This window comes from Octopus bimaculoides, chromosome 18 (genome assembly GCF_001194135.2).
Source record: "Octopus bimaculoides isolate UCB-OBI-ISO-001 chromosome 18, ASM119413v2, whole genome shotgun sequence".
In the NCBI taxonomy this organism is placed as follows: Eukaryota; Metazoa; Mollusca; class Cephalopoda; order Octopoda; family Octopodidae; genus Octopus; species Octopus bimaculoides.
This window is the reverse complement of record NC_068998.1, coordinates 28,081,737-28,101,295: the sequence shown is the minus strand read 5'-3', so window position 1 is coordinate 28,101,295 and position 19,559 is coordinate 28,081,737. Positions and strand designations below refer to the sequence as shown.

Below are 19,559 nucleotides of genomic sequence, written 5' to 3'. Positions count from 1 at the left end.
ATGCTGGTACCTGTACTAAATATCACTTGCTGTCATTCAGTGCACAATATTTTGTTAAACTTTTGAATGGTTGACTCAGATAGACAATCACATTTCTAAAAGGAATTCACATCAATAATTACGGATAACTCTTTTGTTGGGAGAAAAAAAATTATTCCAATTTTAAAAAATGTTTTTATACTTTATATACCGTTTTCACAAGGTAAGGTCAATTTAGTAACATATTTTTTAAACATTCCATAATTGAAGAATAGGAAGTATTTCTTGACATGCTGCATGTACATGCAAGCACATATGCTATACTTAAAAAAAAAAAATAATAAAATACACACATACTGTACATATGCACGCATACAAATAGATAACCATCATCATCATAATGACAACTTTTCATCACTGGCCTTTCTCCAAACGTCTTCATTCTGCATCATTTCCTCTGTGAGTCCCAATATTCTAAAATCTCTCATAACCGTCTCTTTCTAAGTCTTCTTTAATCTCTTTTACTGCATGTAGTTTCCACCACTAACTTCACCAACTGTACATTATCCATTTATGTTATATCCCTATACCAACCATCATAATCTTATTCAAGTTGGAAGATGCACAGGTACAATAAACACTAAAAATGTACAGAAAATAGATTCCATCGACTGCCAGTCAGGTAAGCTAGAGTAGTTGATAGCTTCCATTATTTAGGTGACCAGGTCAGTAGCGGAGGTGGATGCTCTGAGAGCATAGCTGCAAGAATAAAAATTGACTGAGAAAAGTTCAGAGAGCTCCTCCTTCTGTTGGCAACAAAAGGCCTCTCCTTCAGAGTGAAAGGCAAACTGTATGATGTGTGTGTATGTGAACAGCTGTGCTACATAGCAGTGACCGCCAAGGACATGCATAGGCTTGAAGAAAATGAAGCCAGTATGCTTTGCTGGATGTGCAATATCACTGTGCATGTATGACAGTGTAAGCATCTTGAGAGAATAATTGGGCATAAGAGGCATTAGATGTGGTGTGCAAAAGAGACGACTGCACTGGTATGGTCGTGATGCATATGGACGAGGACAGTTGTGTATAGAAGTGCCAGTCTCTAACTGTGGAGGGAACCTGTGGTAGAGGTAGACCTAGGAAGACATGAGACGAGGTGGTGGAGCATGATTTTCAAACTTTGGGCCTCGTGGAGGCAATGCCTAGTGATTGAGATTTTTGGTAATATATCGTACTTGAGAGGACCTGTCAAGCCAAGTGAAATCATAGTTGTGGCCAATGCTGGTGTCACGTTACTGGCATCTGTGCTGGTGGTATGTAAAAAGCGCCATTCAAGCATTGGGCCTCATGGAGGCAATTTTTGCTGATGCCAGCATCGCATAACTAACACCCATATTGGTGGCACATAAAAAGCACCTTTTGAACATTGGGCCTCACAGAGCAGTGACAAGTGATTGAGATCCTTGGCGATGTGCCATGCTTGAGAAGAAGACCCATCAGGCCAAGTGAAATCATAGTCATGGCAGATACTGGTGTCATGCAACTGGCACCTGCGCTGGTGGCATGTAAAAGCACCCATTACACTCTCGTAGTTGTTGGCATTAAGAAGGGCATCCAGCTGTAGAAACCATGCCAAATCAGACTGGAGTCTGGTGCAGCCCCTCAGCTTACTAGCCCTGGTCAAACCGTCTGACCCATGCCAGCATGGACAACAGATGTTAAATGATGATGATGACTTGCCTTATATACTCAACCACTCTCTCAGTTCTACCCAGTCTTTCTTGGAAGTTAACATTACACACAAGTCAATATCTTGGTTCCACCATGGTGGCTAACTGGATACAGTTAGGCAACAATTGATATCATACTGATGTTTTAAATTGGACCAATATGTCGTGTAATATGTTCATATCACGATTGTAGTTAAATGTTTTTTTAGTAACGGTTCTTAAAATGACTATTTTATCTTCCTGACATATTAGCTAAATCTCATTGGCATTGTTTCTAGTGGTTTAATGGAGAAGATTTTGAAGTCTACAACTTAACTAGTATCAGATACATTCTTCATCAGCCACTATCATATCTAATCATTATAGTCTTCACTTATTGGATGTATGGTTTGTCTTCTTAGCTTGTAACGTTGGATGTTGTGGCTAATATAATTGTTCTTTCTTTTTCAGCCTTTTAGATTGTTCTGTCAATACTCTATTTTTCTACAGCTGTGTAACCAATCTAGCATGCGTAGTGACATCTTTATTACCATTAAAAGATGACTGTTTAAAGTCAACATGAGCCTGTGATATCTGGCAGCCACCTGAGGGAACAAAGTAGGGAACTTTGTACCTCACTAGCATTTGTGTTCCTTCAGAAGAGAGATGTTAGAATGTTTAGGTTGTGTCTTTTTCAGGTTTGCTTCTGGATACAGATGGAATTGGTATGTGATCTAAACTGTGTCCACTCCCAATCAGTGTACCATGATATTCATATCTGTCAAATGTTTTTAAGGTCCAAAAATGATCTGTTAGTACTCTGCTCTAGTTACAAAATATTTTATTTTCTTAGTTGTAGGCAGTAAAATATGATATTGGTTGAGGACTTCCATTATTTTAATTGCTAACTACAGAAGACCACCCTTGATATAGTTTTAAAGTCTCAAACAAATACAATTTGTCTATATCTAATTTTTGTTTGTTTTAAATATTTAAGCCTTTTTCTACCCAACTTTTGAAACTTTTTATTTTCAGTGGGGCTCAATTGCTTTGAAGAACATGCAGATTATACCTCCAGGTTCTGGAATTGTACATCAAGTGAATTTGGAATATCTTGCAAGGGTTGTTTTTAGCAGTAATGGTATGCTGTATCCTGATTCAGTAGTTGGGACTGATTCTCATACTACTATGGTGAACGGCCTTGGTGTAGTAGGCTGGGGTAAGTTTATAACTAAAATTTTATAATTGTTAGGCAATATATTATATCATTTTTGTTGTTCTTATTCTTTGGATGATGTTTGATTTTTAATCTTTTGTTCAAATGTTTATTTTTTACTTTCTTTTGGATCCCTTGCCATAATATTTGTAACAATCTCAGTTGGTTTATTGGGAAAAGGTTGACTGACTATTATCTCTTCTCTCCAAAGCTGTATCCAGTACTAGTTAGTATTACATCAACTGCTGGAGGTGTTTCATGCAGGTCATACAGACAGCCTTGGGATATTTCGGATAGTCAAACATATATTCAGTTACATCTACTGGTGGATTGAAGAGCAGAAGTATCTGAGTTCACTCGTGAATGATTTCCCACAACTGCAAAGGATGTCATGAAATTCTTAGTGTATTCATTACTTGTGCTAGCTTTTACTTCAGTTAGCAGAAATTCTCTTGACTATGTCTGTAACAGAAAAGTCGGTGAATGATACAACCCTTATAGATATGTTGTTTTATATCCCCAACCCCCAAATTATTCACTCTCAGTTCTACAGAACAACAACACTGCCTCCAACACTGGGAAAAAGTTATAAACCATCCACTAACTAAGAATTCTACACATTTTGATGCTTACAAAATAACCATAAAGGAAAGTAAAAATTGCTCTTAAATCACATGGCCTTCAAAACTTTCTGAGGAATAAATCTTTAAAAGCATCATTTCTGTAGATAAAGCCACTATATTTGCTGTCTATTTTGCTTCCAATTCTACATTGCTTACACATAAAATCTCTCTTGAAATCCTTTCACCAAACCCAGCGGTTTTATCATGCTCACTTCATGTTAGGAAGCTTTACTGGTCAACAAGGCAACTAGTTCTGACTATATTACCCTCATAAGTGTACCCTTTAGCTAGCTGTTATTCTCACCAAACTTGGCATTTCCCTCTCTACAAACATTTATGCTAAACTCTAAACATACAACAGTATATGTTACTTTGCTTTCAACATTTGAATGGTGGTAGAATCATAAACTATTATATCATCATTTTTTTTTTCTCTTTTGTCGCTGACTGTCACTACAGTTTCCACACAACCATATTTAGAAAAGTTCTTTCCTACATCATGCTCAAGTCTTTTCTTTTTTAAGAACTAAGCTAAAAGCATTGTTATTGCTCTTGATATCAGCATGTCTTGTATGAAAACCTCCTAGCTAAGTTATTCCTCATCTCTTGAATCAAAAGTTTGCTGTCAGACTATTGTAACATTTGTATCAACAGAGTTCCTGCTGTCTACACTTTATCAAATCTAATGTGTCTTAGGATTTGGTTAAGTTTTCCACTCTCTATATAATTTGCAATGATTCCATGAACGGACACCTCAGAAATATCCTTCAGTGGGAACATGCCGCTCCATATCTATTCATGAATAACTTATAACTAAAACCCTCCACCTGGCTAGATTTCACAATCTCTGATCTTCCATGATGACTTTACATCTTTAACATTGCGAAAACTGCATCTGAATTTCCTCTTCAAGGCTATAAAATACTTAAAACCTTCTGTAAAACACAAGTGCAGTCCACATTGAGTATTGCTGGCATATCTGAGAAAATGCCGTTACTATAAAAGCAAATATCTTCAATTATTTGGTTGACTGAAAAGATTCACTCGCCAGTACATTACAACCAATTACCCATCCAGGTGCCAAGCTTCTCTCTTTCTCTATCTTCTGCCACTACTGTAATGATGTTTTCTTGCTTCTTCTTAATTTGCCATTCTTTGTCTCATCCCTATCCACCCAATTCCAATTAAACAACTTTGCCTACACTTTTTCCACAAACATTAAACCTGAAGAGATCTGTTTTTTGCAACTTGTCATTTAGCTTACTTCCTACATGTTCTATAACTTCTGGTCAATGCTCTAATCAAAGAATTACAAAATGTATCAATAACAATTAAATCCTCACTAAATTTCAGAAGTGTAATGTTTACACCTGAATTGCTTATCTACACTGTGTATCTACACTGGTTATATACTTAACCACATCAATATGACTTTTGTAGTAAGATCTTGTAACTAACTGGGGCTACACAGCAACATACATAACCTTCATTGACTGCACTAGTCTAAGCAGTTACAAGTGTCATGCGCTTCAGCCGACTTCCCAGTGGTTAAACTGAAATAAATAAAAAAAAGATTTAGGTTTCTGTGATATTGTGCATTTTGGGAATTATTTATTTTGAATATGCTAATTTGTATGAATTGCTGTGTTTATCTCTCACAGTTTCATACATTGAGCTAATTACTCCATCTTCCCTTCATTTGTTCTCTTTTAATCTTGTTGGATTAGTCAAATGCTGCTCAAATAAAGTAGTAGAATTGACACAAATGTGTTGCCAATATTTTATGTGGGACTAAGGTGGCAAACTGGCAGAATCATTAACACACCAGGCAAAATGCTTAGCAGCATTTCATCTATCTTAATGTTCTGAGTTCAAATTCCATCAAGATCGGCTTTGTCTTTCATCCTTTTGGGGTTGATAAAATAAGTATCAGTTGAACACTGAGGTCAGTGCAACTGACTTACCCCTCTCTGAAATAGCTAGTTTTGTACTAAAATTTGAAACCAATATTTTACATGAAACTTAGCTAAGCCGTGCAGTGTCGTGATTTAGATATTGGCTATGAGAAAGGAGTAAACTCGTAGTTTCCACTTGAGTATCCCCCAACAGTACTTCAACATTTTCAAGAATTTGAACATGGACTATAGCCACAGTGTTGGGATAATAGCCATACTAAAAATTTTGGTGTTGTTACTGGCTGCATCTTCTCACTCCTACTCTTCCTACTAGCAGTTGAATTTGTGATGATGAAAGTTGTGATAATTGCATTAAGTTACCAATTTGTATCTTAAATCATTCTTTATTAATCATCATTTAATGTTGTACCACTTATTAAATTTGAGCTATGTTTTAATCAGTGTTAACTAATGAATATCAAACTACTGGGTAAGTTTCATAGTTACATGCGGAGATCCAGAGGGAGACAGAGAGCTGGTAGGCAGCCATGAAAGAAGGCGTTTCTTATAAACTAGCACAGAATTGTCTATAAACTATAAGGCAAATCCGATTGTTTTTGAAACCTATTTAATTTGCTTTAATGAATCACTTTAAAGTTTTTCTGAAAGTCTTACATAACAAAAGCAACTGATGGGTCACACAGAAATGTCACCAAGAAAGTGGAAATACGTTATGACCTGACCTTTGCCTATGACATTGTTCTGCTGACAGAAACGTGTGTTGGTCTGCGAGAACTGTTAAGCTCAAAGAACAAGCATAAAATATTGTGCTTAGAATTAACTGAAAAGACCAAGATGATGCAGGTTAATGCCTCAACCCAGCTATTCATCTTCAGATAATTTCTCCTTATCTGGGTAGTGTGATCAGTTGTTAATGAAGGTTAGAAAGTGACGTGAGCAGTAAACTGGGTAAAGCAGGAATTGTACTCCACTGTATGCATTTGGACAACAATAAGCATCACTACTGTCATGAAAATTCAATAACATACTGCAGGAGTTTCTTCCAACAGTTCTATATGTCAGTTAAGGTGGCCAGGATGCTGGATGGAGAAAATGTTTAGAGTTATTTAGTGAAGAAATTCTTACATATTAGGAATTTTTCTGCAAAGTAAATTTCAGTAATTGCAAAATATTGTGGTGCTGCAGCAGTTGTACCTGACAGGTGACATTTGGTGCAGCAGATTGTGTCTCTCAATGCCAAAGACCTAAGCTTAAGTGTACATCATAGCTGAAATAATTATTTTTATTTTGTGTGTGTGTGCAGATGAGGGGTTAAGTGATGAAATTAACTCCATTACTTGACTGGTAGAAACTTTGTTTAACCCGGAGGGGTGGAAAATAAAGTTGATCTTGGTGGAATCAACCTGATACTTGACTGGTACTTTATTTTATTGACTCCAGGTGGTATGTAGAGCACAGTTAAGCTTGGTGGGATTTAAACACAAAACTTAAAGAGCCATAATAAATACTGCAAGACATTTTGTTTAACATTCTAATAATTCTACCAATCCATAATAATTGCATTTCGAAATATTAGTGTTTTAATTTTTATCTAACAAAAATAGAGTAAAATATAAATTAATTCTGCCAAAATATAATTTCATCATAAACTGAAATATAATAGCATCACTTTTCATAATCCTCTCTACTTTATCAGTCATTAAATAACCATAACCTTGTTATTCTCTTTTACAACGTCTTTAAAACTGCTTTAAATCCTCTTAAATTTAATATATTCTTCTGTATCACATTCTACTTAGAATAGATCCTATTTGTTTTATCTGATTTCTTTACAGATGTAGAAACTCTCCAATTCCTATTATTCAGCTTTTAATGGTATATCAGTTTATCTCAAGTACTAAAAGAACTGTTTATTGGTTCATACTTGTTCATACATCCAGCTATTGTGCTATAAATGGTTGCACTCACTAAGTTTACTAAGCAATTTCCTGGAATTTACAACTTCAGTTCATTGAGATTTCAGCCTGTAGTGCTTGTGGAATGTAAACACTTAAAGTGTCAGAGCACAATTAGCTTGTTAAGACTACTGGTGTATTGTTTTAAGTAGTGTAGAATTTATACTTCACATATGTAGTGTTTATCAGCACACACACACACACACACACACACAATAAACAAGAATGTAGTTGACAGTGGCTTCAAACTTTTGGCCAGGTAAACCATCATTGGGCTGCAATCTGACAATGGCTTAGCTGGCTGAAACTTTGAAGTCACTGTCGACAACATTCTTGTATATAAATAATAAATTTGTATTTACAAAATTATAGAGTGTGTGTATATATATATATGTATATCCTGCTGTTTGACATCAACTGAAACTAGAGCATAGTATAAACAGTCAAGTTTTTTTGTACATATTTTTCCAATATGTATTTTCTTGTTTCACCATTCATAAGTTTTCATCCAAGGCATTCCAACCATAATTCTCCCATCTTTTTATTAACATATTCTTACTAGAAACCCATTATCCAGTGGGGTTTTTTTCCGTTTTAGTTTTTTAGTATGATGAGTTATGCTATGAAAGGGATTTGGCTGCTATTTCTAACAGCTGAAGTGATTATGTTGAGGCTTCGTCTTATTGATTAGTGTTTGAAATTCAAGACAGTCTAGATCAACCTTTGTATTGTAACTTAAATGCTAAATATGTTTAACTCCTGTAGATACCCTATAAGGAATTAGTTTCTTATCTTAAAATAAAAATCACTTGTTCTACATCTTAAAATCAAGATTCTTGCTTTATGATAACTTTATGATTCCATTTTAGTTCCTTTTTTTTTTCTTTGCTTTCAGTTGCATCAGTTAGTCTTCTTTCAGTTGCATCAGTTAGTCTTCTTTCCTATTGTAGCACTGGTAACACTAAAGACCATTTCTGTGAATTTCATAGTCATTCTTTTACTTGTTTTAGTCATTTGACTGCAGCCATGCTGGAGCACTGCCTTAGTCGAAGAAACTGACCTCAGGACTTATTGTTTGTAAGCTTAGTATTTATTCTATCGGTCTCTTTTGCTAAACTGCTAAGTTACAGAGACATAAACACACCAACATCAGTTGTCAAGAGATGGAGTGGGTAAAATGACACATACACAAATATATATATATATATATATATATATATATATATATATATATATATATATATATATATATATATATATATATATATATGATGGGCTTCTTTCATTTTCTGTCTACCAAACCCATTCACAATGCTTCGGTTGGTCCTCAGCTATAGTAAAAGACATTTACCCAAGGTGCCATGCAGTGGCACTGAACCTGGAACAATGTGGTTGGGAAGCAAGCTTCTTACCACACAGCCACACTTTAGAATAGAAAGTTTGATTTATTGTTGCAGGTGCAAATAGCAATGATAATATCTTTTAGAAAGTATTAAAATGAGTTAGTACATAGTAAATAATATTTAACGAGTAATTCAACTGACTCATGGAAAATTGGCGAATGTTGACTCTTATGTCATTATTAGAAGAGGACACAATAAAAGAGTTTCCTGTTGCCTTCTCCAGACTTACTGAAGTATTTGAGTTTAGTATAGCAAGTAGTGAACTGTAATTCCACATAATAAAAGTGGGAGGATTAGTTCATTGATAGATAAGAATTTTTACAAGGGGTTACAGGGTATAGTGCTGCCAATGATGGAAGCTTCAACCTTATAATAGGCAAGGTTAGAGTCTTATGAACTCAGCTGACTAACACTTGAAAAAATTTTTAATATTAATATTAAAGAATAGTTGTCACTATTTATAAAAGCAATTAAGTTGTCTTATTTTCTCTAAAATCAAATATAATTTATTTTAGGTGTCGGTGGCATTGAAGCAGAGGCTGTCATGCTTGGTCAATCAATTAGTATGGTGCTTCCTAAAGTTGTTGGTTACAAATTGATTGGTGAACTTGATCAATACACAACATCCACTGATGTGGTCCTTACAATTACTAAGGTAATTCATACATTTCTATTTCTATATATTTTTATTACTTGTTTTTATTAGAAAAACATTTTGTGATATTGGCTGAAAATAGTAGTAGAGGTGATAGTAGCAACAGTAGCATTTATTCATCATCATCATCATCATCATCATCATTTAACGTCCATTGTCTATGCTGGCATGGGTTGGATGGTTTGACCAGAGCTGGTAAGCTGAGGGGCTACATCAGACTCCAATCTGATTTGGCATGGTTTCTACAGCTGGATATCCTTCCTAACACCAACATTATCATTGTTAATAATCATAGTGGGAACCAGTTGACCAGACTGGGAAGAGAATAACTGATTACATTAATAATATGGATTCTGAAGAGGAATTTGCCTTAATTTCCATAGAGGCTCCATGTATGACTTTAGCTATTTAGCATTCATAAGATTAATGGTATTGGATATATACTCTGTGCACCAAACATTTAGAATTGGTATACTGTCTTTGCATATTGTCAGAGGCAACTAAAAGGGTTGGCGACAGAGTGCTTAGTTATAAAGCAGTATTTCAGAAAGCCTAATCAGCTCATGCCTGTATGAAAAAACAGAAATAAAATGATGAGATGTGGTGGCAGTGTCGGCAGCAGTATGCTGGATATGTTGCAAAAATGCATATAAACATGATGAAATTTAGGAAGTGACATGATAGGAGAAAAGTATCCTGCTATTCATGCTGTGTGTTGAGTCTGGCTGGCCTGAATAAACACAAATAACTTTTGATAGTTTATTTTGATGGTTTGTATACTAAAAGGTTACTCATTATCATTGTCATCATTTAACAGCCACTCTTCATACTGACACAGGTTGGATGATTTGACAGGGAACCAGAAGCTGCAGGGCTGCATCATACTCCAGTGTCATCATTGACTTGGTTTCTCTGGTTTGATGCCCTTCCTAATGCCAGCCACTTTGCAGAGTGGAGTGGGTGCACTTTTTGTGCCACAAGCATTAGTGAGGTTGCTGTGTAACTTATAAGACAGAAAGGAACAGGGGGGGGGAAGAGAAGAGGGAGAAAATTCCCACTACTAAGAGGAAGTATTTGTGTAGGAAAGTATAATAGAGAAACATGCACAGGCGTCTTGCTATAGAGAAGATTCATGGCTAAAGGTGATAAAGGGAAGGTAGTGATGGGGTGCTAGAGCAAACACTTAAGGAACAAGAAAGTGAGCATAAGAGAGGTCACAGACAGTGTGTCATGGGAGGTGATGAGCCTGGATGCTTAGAGAATGATGGACTAAGATGGGGGTGCAGATGATGAGATACATCAGTATGTAGAGGAACTTTGATGTTGAAGGTAACAACATTACTTTCACTAAATTTCTCTAAGGAGAAGGTTTTACAAAAGCTCTGCTGCTGGTTAAGGTGAACGATTCATGGTTGTTGTTAATGGCTGTCTCTGTTACCATTAAGATCAGGAAATATCTCTATTGAGAGATAGGAATTGGGTGAGTTTAAGGTCAAACTCTGAAGTGCAGTATTTGAGGGTAATGACAGTATTAGAGCTAATGGCCTTGTCTGCCCACAGAACTGTCATTGTTGAGGGATGGCAGGAAAGAGAATTTTATCAAGTTGATGAAATTTTTTGGGGGGGCAAGGGACTAAAAGTTTTAGCTGTAGTTCGGGATAAAGAAAAGCTCAAGGTTTCTTCTGTATGTTTTTTTATGGCAATCATTTTCAGTGATGCTGTAACTAGAGTCTTGGCTTTATCTTTATTTGAAAATTATTGTGATGCCTGTCAAAAATGAAGTTTATTTCTTCCTTGTCTTTGTCATTTTCTTCTTGTATTTCATTTTATCTTTTTTCACTTATTTTTTCTTTCATTCACTTTCTTTCTTTATTCTCACTGACCTAGTCATATGCTTCATTTCTTTAATTTTCTCTCTCTACCATATGGATACTTTCTTTCCCACCTCTCTCAGCAACATCATAGAACAAAACTAACAACAACAACAACAACAAAAAAACCAAGTGTGTGATTTAAAGTTTTCTATATTTATATATTAAGATGTTCTCTTTTTATTCTGTCTAGCATCTACGAAGTGTTGGTGTTGTTGGTAAATTTGTTGAGTTCTATGGCCCAGGAGTTGCCCAACTTTCTATTGCTGATCGATCAACCATATCCAATATGTGTCCTGAATATGGAGCTACTGTTGGTTATTTTCCAATTGATCAAATGAGTATGGATTATCTTCAACAAACCAGTAAGATTTTTGACATTACTTTTAATCAGATGTGTGTGCGCGCGCGCGCGTAAGTTTACTTTCTTTCATCTGTCCATTGCTAATTTTTGTATTTACTTTGGTTTATTTCATCTTGTTTTTGCATTAACATCTTTTCTTTGTGCTTGTGTGTATTAGACATTTATTAAAGTAAAAATTCTGATGACTATTTTCTTTTTGATAATTACTGAAGGATATGTCACTTTATAAAACTTATCTCTTGCAGTATTGTGATACTTTACATAAATCTAAGATTTGCTGTTTTATGTCTAAACTTAAAGCAGTCAAGGTTGAATAATTTTCACAAAGCATTTCTTATCGTAATGAGAAATATTTACCATCTATAAGTGAATGGGGGTTTGGATAAAATCAAGGTTTTGAGGATCAGTTTTTGCTCACGTCTGATTCATATACATCATACATTTTTCTGAAACAAGCATTTTGATGACATTCAGTTAAGTAAATTTCAGTTATGTCTAAAAATAACACAGTTTCGATAATTGAGGTTTAGATATCGGAATACGAGTGTTGTTACTTGGGATTCTAGACTTATACAAAAATAGGAAAATGGTTGTTGTCAGTCATTATTAGACATGAAAACAATTTACTTTGAATCTAAATGAGATTCAGTTTGTTATGTTCTTACAGTTAATTATATATATATATTTTATGATGTGGTATGTAATTGCTACATTTCACTTTTTCTGCAAACTTTTCTTTCTTTTTAGATCGCAGTGAAGAAAAACTTTTATATATAGAAACATTCCTTAAAGCAAACAAAATGTTTAGAGATTATACCAAATCTGAGGAGGATCCTATATATAGTGATGTAAGTTGTAGAATTTCTCTTATCTAGAAATTTATTTAACATCTAAAGGAAAAAGTGTTTTTGATTATTGGTAAATTCTGATTGATTATAGTCTTCTCTAGTTAGAATATAAATATATGGTAAGTCAAAAATTGTATGCACTCTTATTTCTGTAATTTATTAATCAAAAGCAGGGGTTGAACAATGCATAATTTTTTCCACGGTCTCCTTGCTTTCTGATGTACTTTTTCCAGTTGTCTACTAGTTTGCTTATTCCATCAGAGAAGAAGGTTTTTGGCTAGTTGCACAGCCATTTATGTATCACTTCATGTGTTTTGTCATTCTTAGGAAATTGATGACCTTGTAAAGTATGGTTGAATGGTCCAAAGTGGTGATGGTCAGAAGGGGTGAGATCTGGACTTTATGCAGGATGTTCTAGCTGCTTGAAACCCGATTTTGCAATGGTTTCAACTGGGGCAGGGGCAGCCATATGTGGGAATGCATTGTCATGCAACAATAATACTTGCTTTGACAATAGACCTCAGCATTTGATGTGGATTGTTGGTTTCACTGTAATCTATACTGGTAACTGTAGACCCCTTTTCTAGTTGATGTGTCCGTATAGGCCTTTTTGCATCCCCAAAACATCACTTTTTCTATGGAAAGTTGAGTCTTGAATTTCTTTTTGGGTGACGATTCTAGGTGTTTCCACTCCATACTTTACCTTTTGAATTCTAGCTCAAAGTGATGGGTCCTAGTCTCATCTGGTGTGACTATTCTTTCCAAAACAGCTTCACCTTCATCGTAGTACTGGTTGTGGTTATGCACTTTGATAAGCTCTCTTGCCTCCTATCTCACACAGACTTTACAGAAGTAAAGCTCATCAAAGATGATTTCGTATTCAGAAACATGACTAATTTGCAGAGAACATGCCACCTCATTGATGGTCATTCATTGGTTTGCCAGGACTGCCCCTTGAACTTATTGAATCTTCACATTAGTGGTGGAGGTTGATGGGTGTCCTACTCCCATTTCATGCTTCACATTTCTCTGGCCATTTTTAAACTTGTCATTCCACTCATACACACTATTATGCAGTATAGCACTGTCCCTATATTGCCTGCAATAAATTTCAAACCTTGACACACCTCCAGGCCAGAGAAATCAGATCACTAATCTCTGTTCTTCCTTGGTGCACACTGGCAGTGGAGTGGCCATGTTTATTCCATAACACAAAAAAAGAAAATTGTAACAATAAAGGCCAAACCTTGGTTACATATCCACAAGAGTGCCACCTTTTAATATGCAAGTGCTGAAGGCAGTGCAACCAACCTAAAGAAAGTTTTGGCAAAAGTACAGTTAACTTTTGACTGCCCCTTGTATCTGTACAATCAGATTGTGTTTCAAAGGTAGTCTGTTCCTTATAATGTAAGACTATCTCTTATTACAATTGTATATTGATTTGATTGATTTTCTGATGTTCAGTCTTCAGACAGAGCAATTTTATATTCAGTTTAGGATTTAGATATCAACCTGGATTATTGAAAAAAATGTTTAATCTCAAGACACCTTGTTTAACATTAGTTGTTCAACAAGATAGGTACTGATTTCCCCAGCTGGATTACAGCAAATAATTTTGATAAGGCTTGCTTGAAAGCATAATTTCTTTGCCATAAGGATTTGTCTCTTAAGATTTCCTTTGTTAATATCAGTAACAGAAATTTGGTTATTGAAAGTTTATTATGCTGACTTAAGATTTGACTTGTACCATCCTGTACAATCTTCAGCTTTTTTTTTATTTATTACTTTACTTAACAGCCAGTTCCCTTTTTTATAATCTTATTACTCATTACTTTTAGAACACATTATCTATATTTTTCTCCATTTTGAGAAATGTTTCAAAGATATTTGACTCCAAGAAAAGAACTTACATATTATCTAAGTGAATTGTAAAGGCAAATGGCTAGTACTTGAAGTACAACATTCTCATGTAGTAAAGTGCATGCAAGCATATTTCATACAGTAAGCCTCGAGGTTAACTAAAAGTATAGTACATCTTTATAACGATCGTCTTACTTTAACAAAAAGATAGGGGAAACCACTCCGAAATTTTAATTAAATTCAGTTAAATATAGAATGCAGTGGAGAGTGCACATGATTTTTTGTGGTACAGTAAATGGTTTTTGTGATATTTTTATTAGTCATTAACAGCAAAGCATAGTCTAACCATAACTGCAAGATCTTAGAATGATTATCTTGTCTAGATTATATTATGGTGCTTATATAATATTGAGTTCAAAATTATAGTTTGATAAACATTTGTTGTTACAAACTTAATTTCACATATGTGTATGGGGAAAATGTATGTTAATGATTTTTTTTCTTTTGGTTTTTATTATTTTACTTAAACAGTATTATGAATTGGATTTGAGCACAGTAAGTTCATGCTGTTCAGGACCCAAACGTCCTCATGACAAGGTATTAGTGACAAATATGAAAGAAGATTTCAAGAACTGTTTGATATCACCAGTTGGTTTCAAGGTAAATTTTATACAAAATTACTTCATACATAAGACTGTTTTTATTTTAACCTTTCATTATTTTTTCATATGTAAGCTTTAGCTGTTTACTGTTAATGATCATCTTTTACTGAAAGAGCTCCTGATTCTATCTGCTTTGGTGATCAAAGAATGTAGTTTGTTCCATTTTTTTTCAGTAGATATACCTGGGTTACTAATGAGAAATTGGTGCAAAACAGTGTTGGCTATCTTAGCAAGAAGTGTTACTGTGCAAGTTTATTATATTGCTGTATATAAAAAGGAGATTAATGATACAGACCTATTGTGCTTATTATTTCTCTTGTCTAGTTACTTTATTTTGAAGTTTGAAGAGATTATAACTTCTTGCTTCCTATCTTTGGATATCATTGACAGATTTGTTGGTTGTGTGAACATTTTACAAAATAAAAATACTTATAGGTGTGTGAACTGGTTGTCTGTGAGTCATTGAAACAAACAGTTGATTGTATATTGCAATTCTGTTGGTTGGACTGCATCTCTTCTTTGTCATGTAGTAAATTTCCCCAGAGTTTTATTGACTAACTTGTTGTGCTTGCCTATTATTGCAATGTACATATATATACTTTTATATCCTGGTGTTGGATAAATAATTTAACGAAAAAGGGGGAAAGGAGTATTTACATGACACAGTACATTACTGTCACATGAGGTTAAACATTCTCTGCCAACGGCTAACAGTGAACTGCTTACCCCCAATTGCTCACAGTTCTTTATTTTATAGTAATGTGTCAGAGTCCACTTTTAGTCACTTGTTGAGTGGTTGGAATCCTTCCACAACATATACACACTATATCATCTAGGCACCAAATTGCTCTTTGAAATCTCTATTACTATAATGTAAATACAAAGGTCTATTGAAGATTAAAACTGTTACAATTCTGGCTCTTCTTGTCAATGCTTGCAGGAACCATCACTTCATATACCCCCAAGTTGCTCCAGCTTTGTAATGCATCACTCTTAATGATATTCTTTGGCCTTTCTGAAATATGGGTCTTATAAGATTCAGTATATTGTTTATAAATATTTTCATAGTTGCAAAATGTCTTTTGAAATTTGTCTGCATTAAAATGTTGTTAGCCTATTTGTAAACCACATAAGAATTTTCTTGTAGATATTCATTGCTCTCCCTCTTTCTCCTCTCTCTCTCTCCATATATGAGAAAGAGATACACCTATACACACATTTTGTATCTATGTATCTATATGCCTATGTGTATGCCTTTCCTTGGTGAAGAAAGAATCCAAATTAATAAATAAATGCTTAGAATCTTAAATTTTACATGTTTACAGTGTTGAATCTCATGATATAAAACATAAATATTGAGGTACAGCAAGATGCTACCAAAGTTTTGAACAAATTCATTGTCATTTGTACATAAAAGAATTCCAATCCAAAATATAATTTGATAAGGAACCATTAGTTAATGAGTTCTTTCATTTCTGTTTTGCAGGGTTTCCAGATTCCTCCTGATAAATTAAATATAACCATTCCATTTGAGTTTAAAAGTAAAGAAGAAATTTTAAGTCATGGTTCTGTTGTTATGGCAGCCATAACTAGTTGTACTAATACCAGCAACCCTTCTGTTATGCTAGGAGCAGGTTAGTTTTGAAATTTTAATTATATTTGTGTTTTAAGAAATAATTTCATTTTTAGCCTTTCATGATGTTAAAATTAATGGTTACTTTACAACTCATTATTTGGTAAATTTTGTTTCTTCTCTGCATTTTAAATTAATATTAATATTATTATTTTTATACAAAATTTACTGAATGAAACTTTTTTCTTTATCTACTCTTTTTTTTTTTTTTTTTAAAGGTTTATTGGCTAAAAAGGCAGTGGATGCTGGTTTAAAAGTACCTTCTTACATCAAAACTAGTTTATCCCCTGGCAGTGGTGTAGTTACCTATTACCTCAAAGAAAGTGGTGTTATACCTTATCTAGAAGAATTAGGGTAAGCTTTATGAACATAAAAAGACTATTTCCAATCTACATTAATTTTCCTCAAATAAAAATTCATCCAGACATAAAAATAGTAACAGTGGGAGTATTATTATGTTTAAGATATTGTCTTTGTATTTTATTTTCAGATTTAATATTGTTGGCTATGGTTGTATGACTTGTATTGGAAACAGTGGCCCATTGTCTGAAGAAGTATCTACAGCTATTGAAAAGGTTTGTCCTCTTTTCCACTTACTTGTAAGCTTGCTTATAACTGATGTTTCTAAGCTTTTACCTTTCTCCTTTCTTAAAAATTTGTCCAGTGTCAGTTAAGAAATTGTTGTTTTATTCTTAAATGTCATAAAAATGAAAGAAAACATAAGTAAAAATATGTCTTGTAAATGTAAAATTATTTCAGTGTTCAAAATGTATTGTCTTATTTCACAGGGTGATTTGGTGGCTGTTGGTGTACTATCTGGAAATAGAAACTATGAGGGACGTGTTCACCCACTTACACGAGCCAACTTTTTAGCTTCGCCTCTCTTAGTCATTGCCTATGCTTTAGCTGGAACTATCTGCATAGACTTCGAAACAGAACCATTAGGTAATTGAAGTTTTCACTTCATATACTTGCTTCATTTAAGCCTAGGCTGCTATTTTATTCATTTAGTTTATTGATAAACTTACTTAAAAGGTGAATTCAGCATGAATATTCTAGAAATTATTGATTTTGGTGGATGGAATTAGTGGTTGCAATAACTTTATTGAACTGGTGTTTTACTAAGACATAGTTAACTAATAAAATTTATAAAGTAACTTATAGACTCAGCATATTGATACTGTTGAAAATTTTTATATTTATTGTCATGCATATTGTATTTGGAGGGTTGAAATGCTAAGTTGATTTGTGATTATGTAGAATTATGATGTTTCATTTGTATTGTGAACTTATTTCACAATGTTTGTGAATCAGTTTTATAATGGAATACTAATTCATTTTTGGACTCAGTATTTCAAGTATTTTCATAGCTACTTTACATACTAAAGAATTAAACTATATTTCTAAATGAAGTTTACCTTCTGTAAAATAATTCATAGGTTATAGTGCTGATGGAAAACCAATATACCTCAAAGACATATGGCCTACCAGAAATGAAATCCAGGTGATTAAAACTTTTTCGTTATTTTAATGATGTAATAGTACCCAACATAGTTGTTTTTATAAAGTAATAACAAATAGTTTGCTTTTACATTGTTTAATGCAACACGCATTGATATACTATGCTGCAAAGTACATATCTAATCCGAAAATATTTTATAGACTTCATTAGATTCTAAAAATGCTCTACTGTTACTGTCCTGCTAATGGTTTATGTAATTATGGCTTCAAATTTTGGTACAAGTCCAGCAATTTTGAGGAAGGGGCTAAGTCGATTACATCAACCCAGTGTTCAACTGGTACTTAACTTTATTGACCTCAGAAGGATGAAAGACAAGGCCAACTTTGGTGAAATTTGAACTCGGGATATAAGGATGGACAAAATGCTGCTAAGCATTTTCCCTGGAAAGGATTGATTGCCAGAAGAGCATCTGGCTGTAGAATGATGCTTCAAGAAGTCTTCTTCGACCCATACCAGCATAGAAACGGCAGATGTAAAAAACAACGATAGTGCCATTTCTCTAATGGCAGTTGTGAATTGGTTCATTTTATCAAAGTCATTAAGATATTTGGAATTTGAATATTATTTAATTGATAGATAAGGTGTAATAATTAAGCATCTCGGTTTAATACACATGGAAAAATCACTCTGGCACAGATTGTATTAATGATCCCTGCACTTTTTTTAATTTCTTTCTTCACTTTTAAATCAATATCAGGGTAATCTATAAAAGTCGCTTTCTTTTTATAGGCGTTTCAATTTACTTTAGGTAAACTTTCATTATTTTTTGGTGTTCTATTTCTGCCAGTTTTATCAAGATATATGCCCAACTGTTTTTATTTCACATCTCATTATTTGAAATTTAGGGTATGTATGGATTGCTTCAGTTATAAAAAAAAAATTGTAAAATTTTAGAAATTTCAGTTGAAATTGATATAAATAGATAATGCAAGTTTGTAGTTATGATGTCAGAAACTGGTTGCTAAGGATAAACGAGACTTTGCAACTCAGTGAGACTCTAATGAAATTTTTACATCTTTGAATTCAAAACATTTTACCTTTGTTCTAAGAATTTTAATCTTGAAATATTTTAAACTTTTAGGTTGTTGAAAAGAAGAATGTAATTCCAGCTATGTTCAAAGAAGTCTATTCAAAAATAACAGTAAGTATAGCTGTGATTTTTTTTTTTTAATCTACTTCAATTTTTATGTTAAGAATTTCCATAGTTCCCACATTGCTGTCACTGCTCTCATCATCCCTACCACCACCACCAACAGGAGAAGTTTTTTGTTTATCAACATAATTGCAGGTATCTGTTAGTCAGCAATTTACTGTCTTATATCTTGTCTCATTACATTTGCAAA

The 19,559-nt window shown here is 33.9% G+C and overlaps 1 protein-coding gene across 3 annotated transcripts in view; it reads left to right on the top strand.

The window, feature by feature from the left end:
• The window catches only part of LOC106876434 (cytoplasmic aconitate hydratase), an 82,622-nt gene that overhangs the window by 47,484 nt on the left and 15,579 nt on the right, over positions 1–19,559 (top strand). For all 3 annotated transcript variants that reach the window (XM_052974608.1, XM_052974607.1, XM_052974609.1), the window contains 11 exons: positions 2,724–2,907; positions 9,317–9,456; positions 11,521–11,692; positions 12,439–12,539; positions 14,931–15,059; positions 16,548–16,695; positions 16,913–17,048; positions 17,185–17,269; positions 17,483–17,639; positions 18,134–18,198; positions 19,298–19,357. In XM_052974608.1, the coding sequence (XP_052830568.1) occupies positions 2,724–2,907; positions 9,317–9,456; positions 11,521–11,692; positions 12,439–12,539; positions 14,931–15,059; positions 16,548–16,695; positions 16,913–17,048; positions 17,185–17,269; positions 17,483–17,639; positions 18,134–18,198; positions 19,298–19,357 (1,377 nt within the window). The remainder of the gene's footprint in view (positions 1–2,723; positions 2,908–9,316; positions 9,457–11,520; positions 11,693–12,438; positions 12,540–14,930; positions 15,060–16,547; positions 16,696–16,912; positions 17,049–17,184; positions 17,270–17,482; positions 17,640–18,133; positions 18,199–19,297; positions 19,358–19,559) is intronic.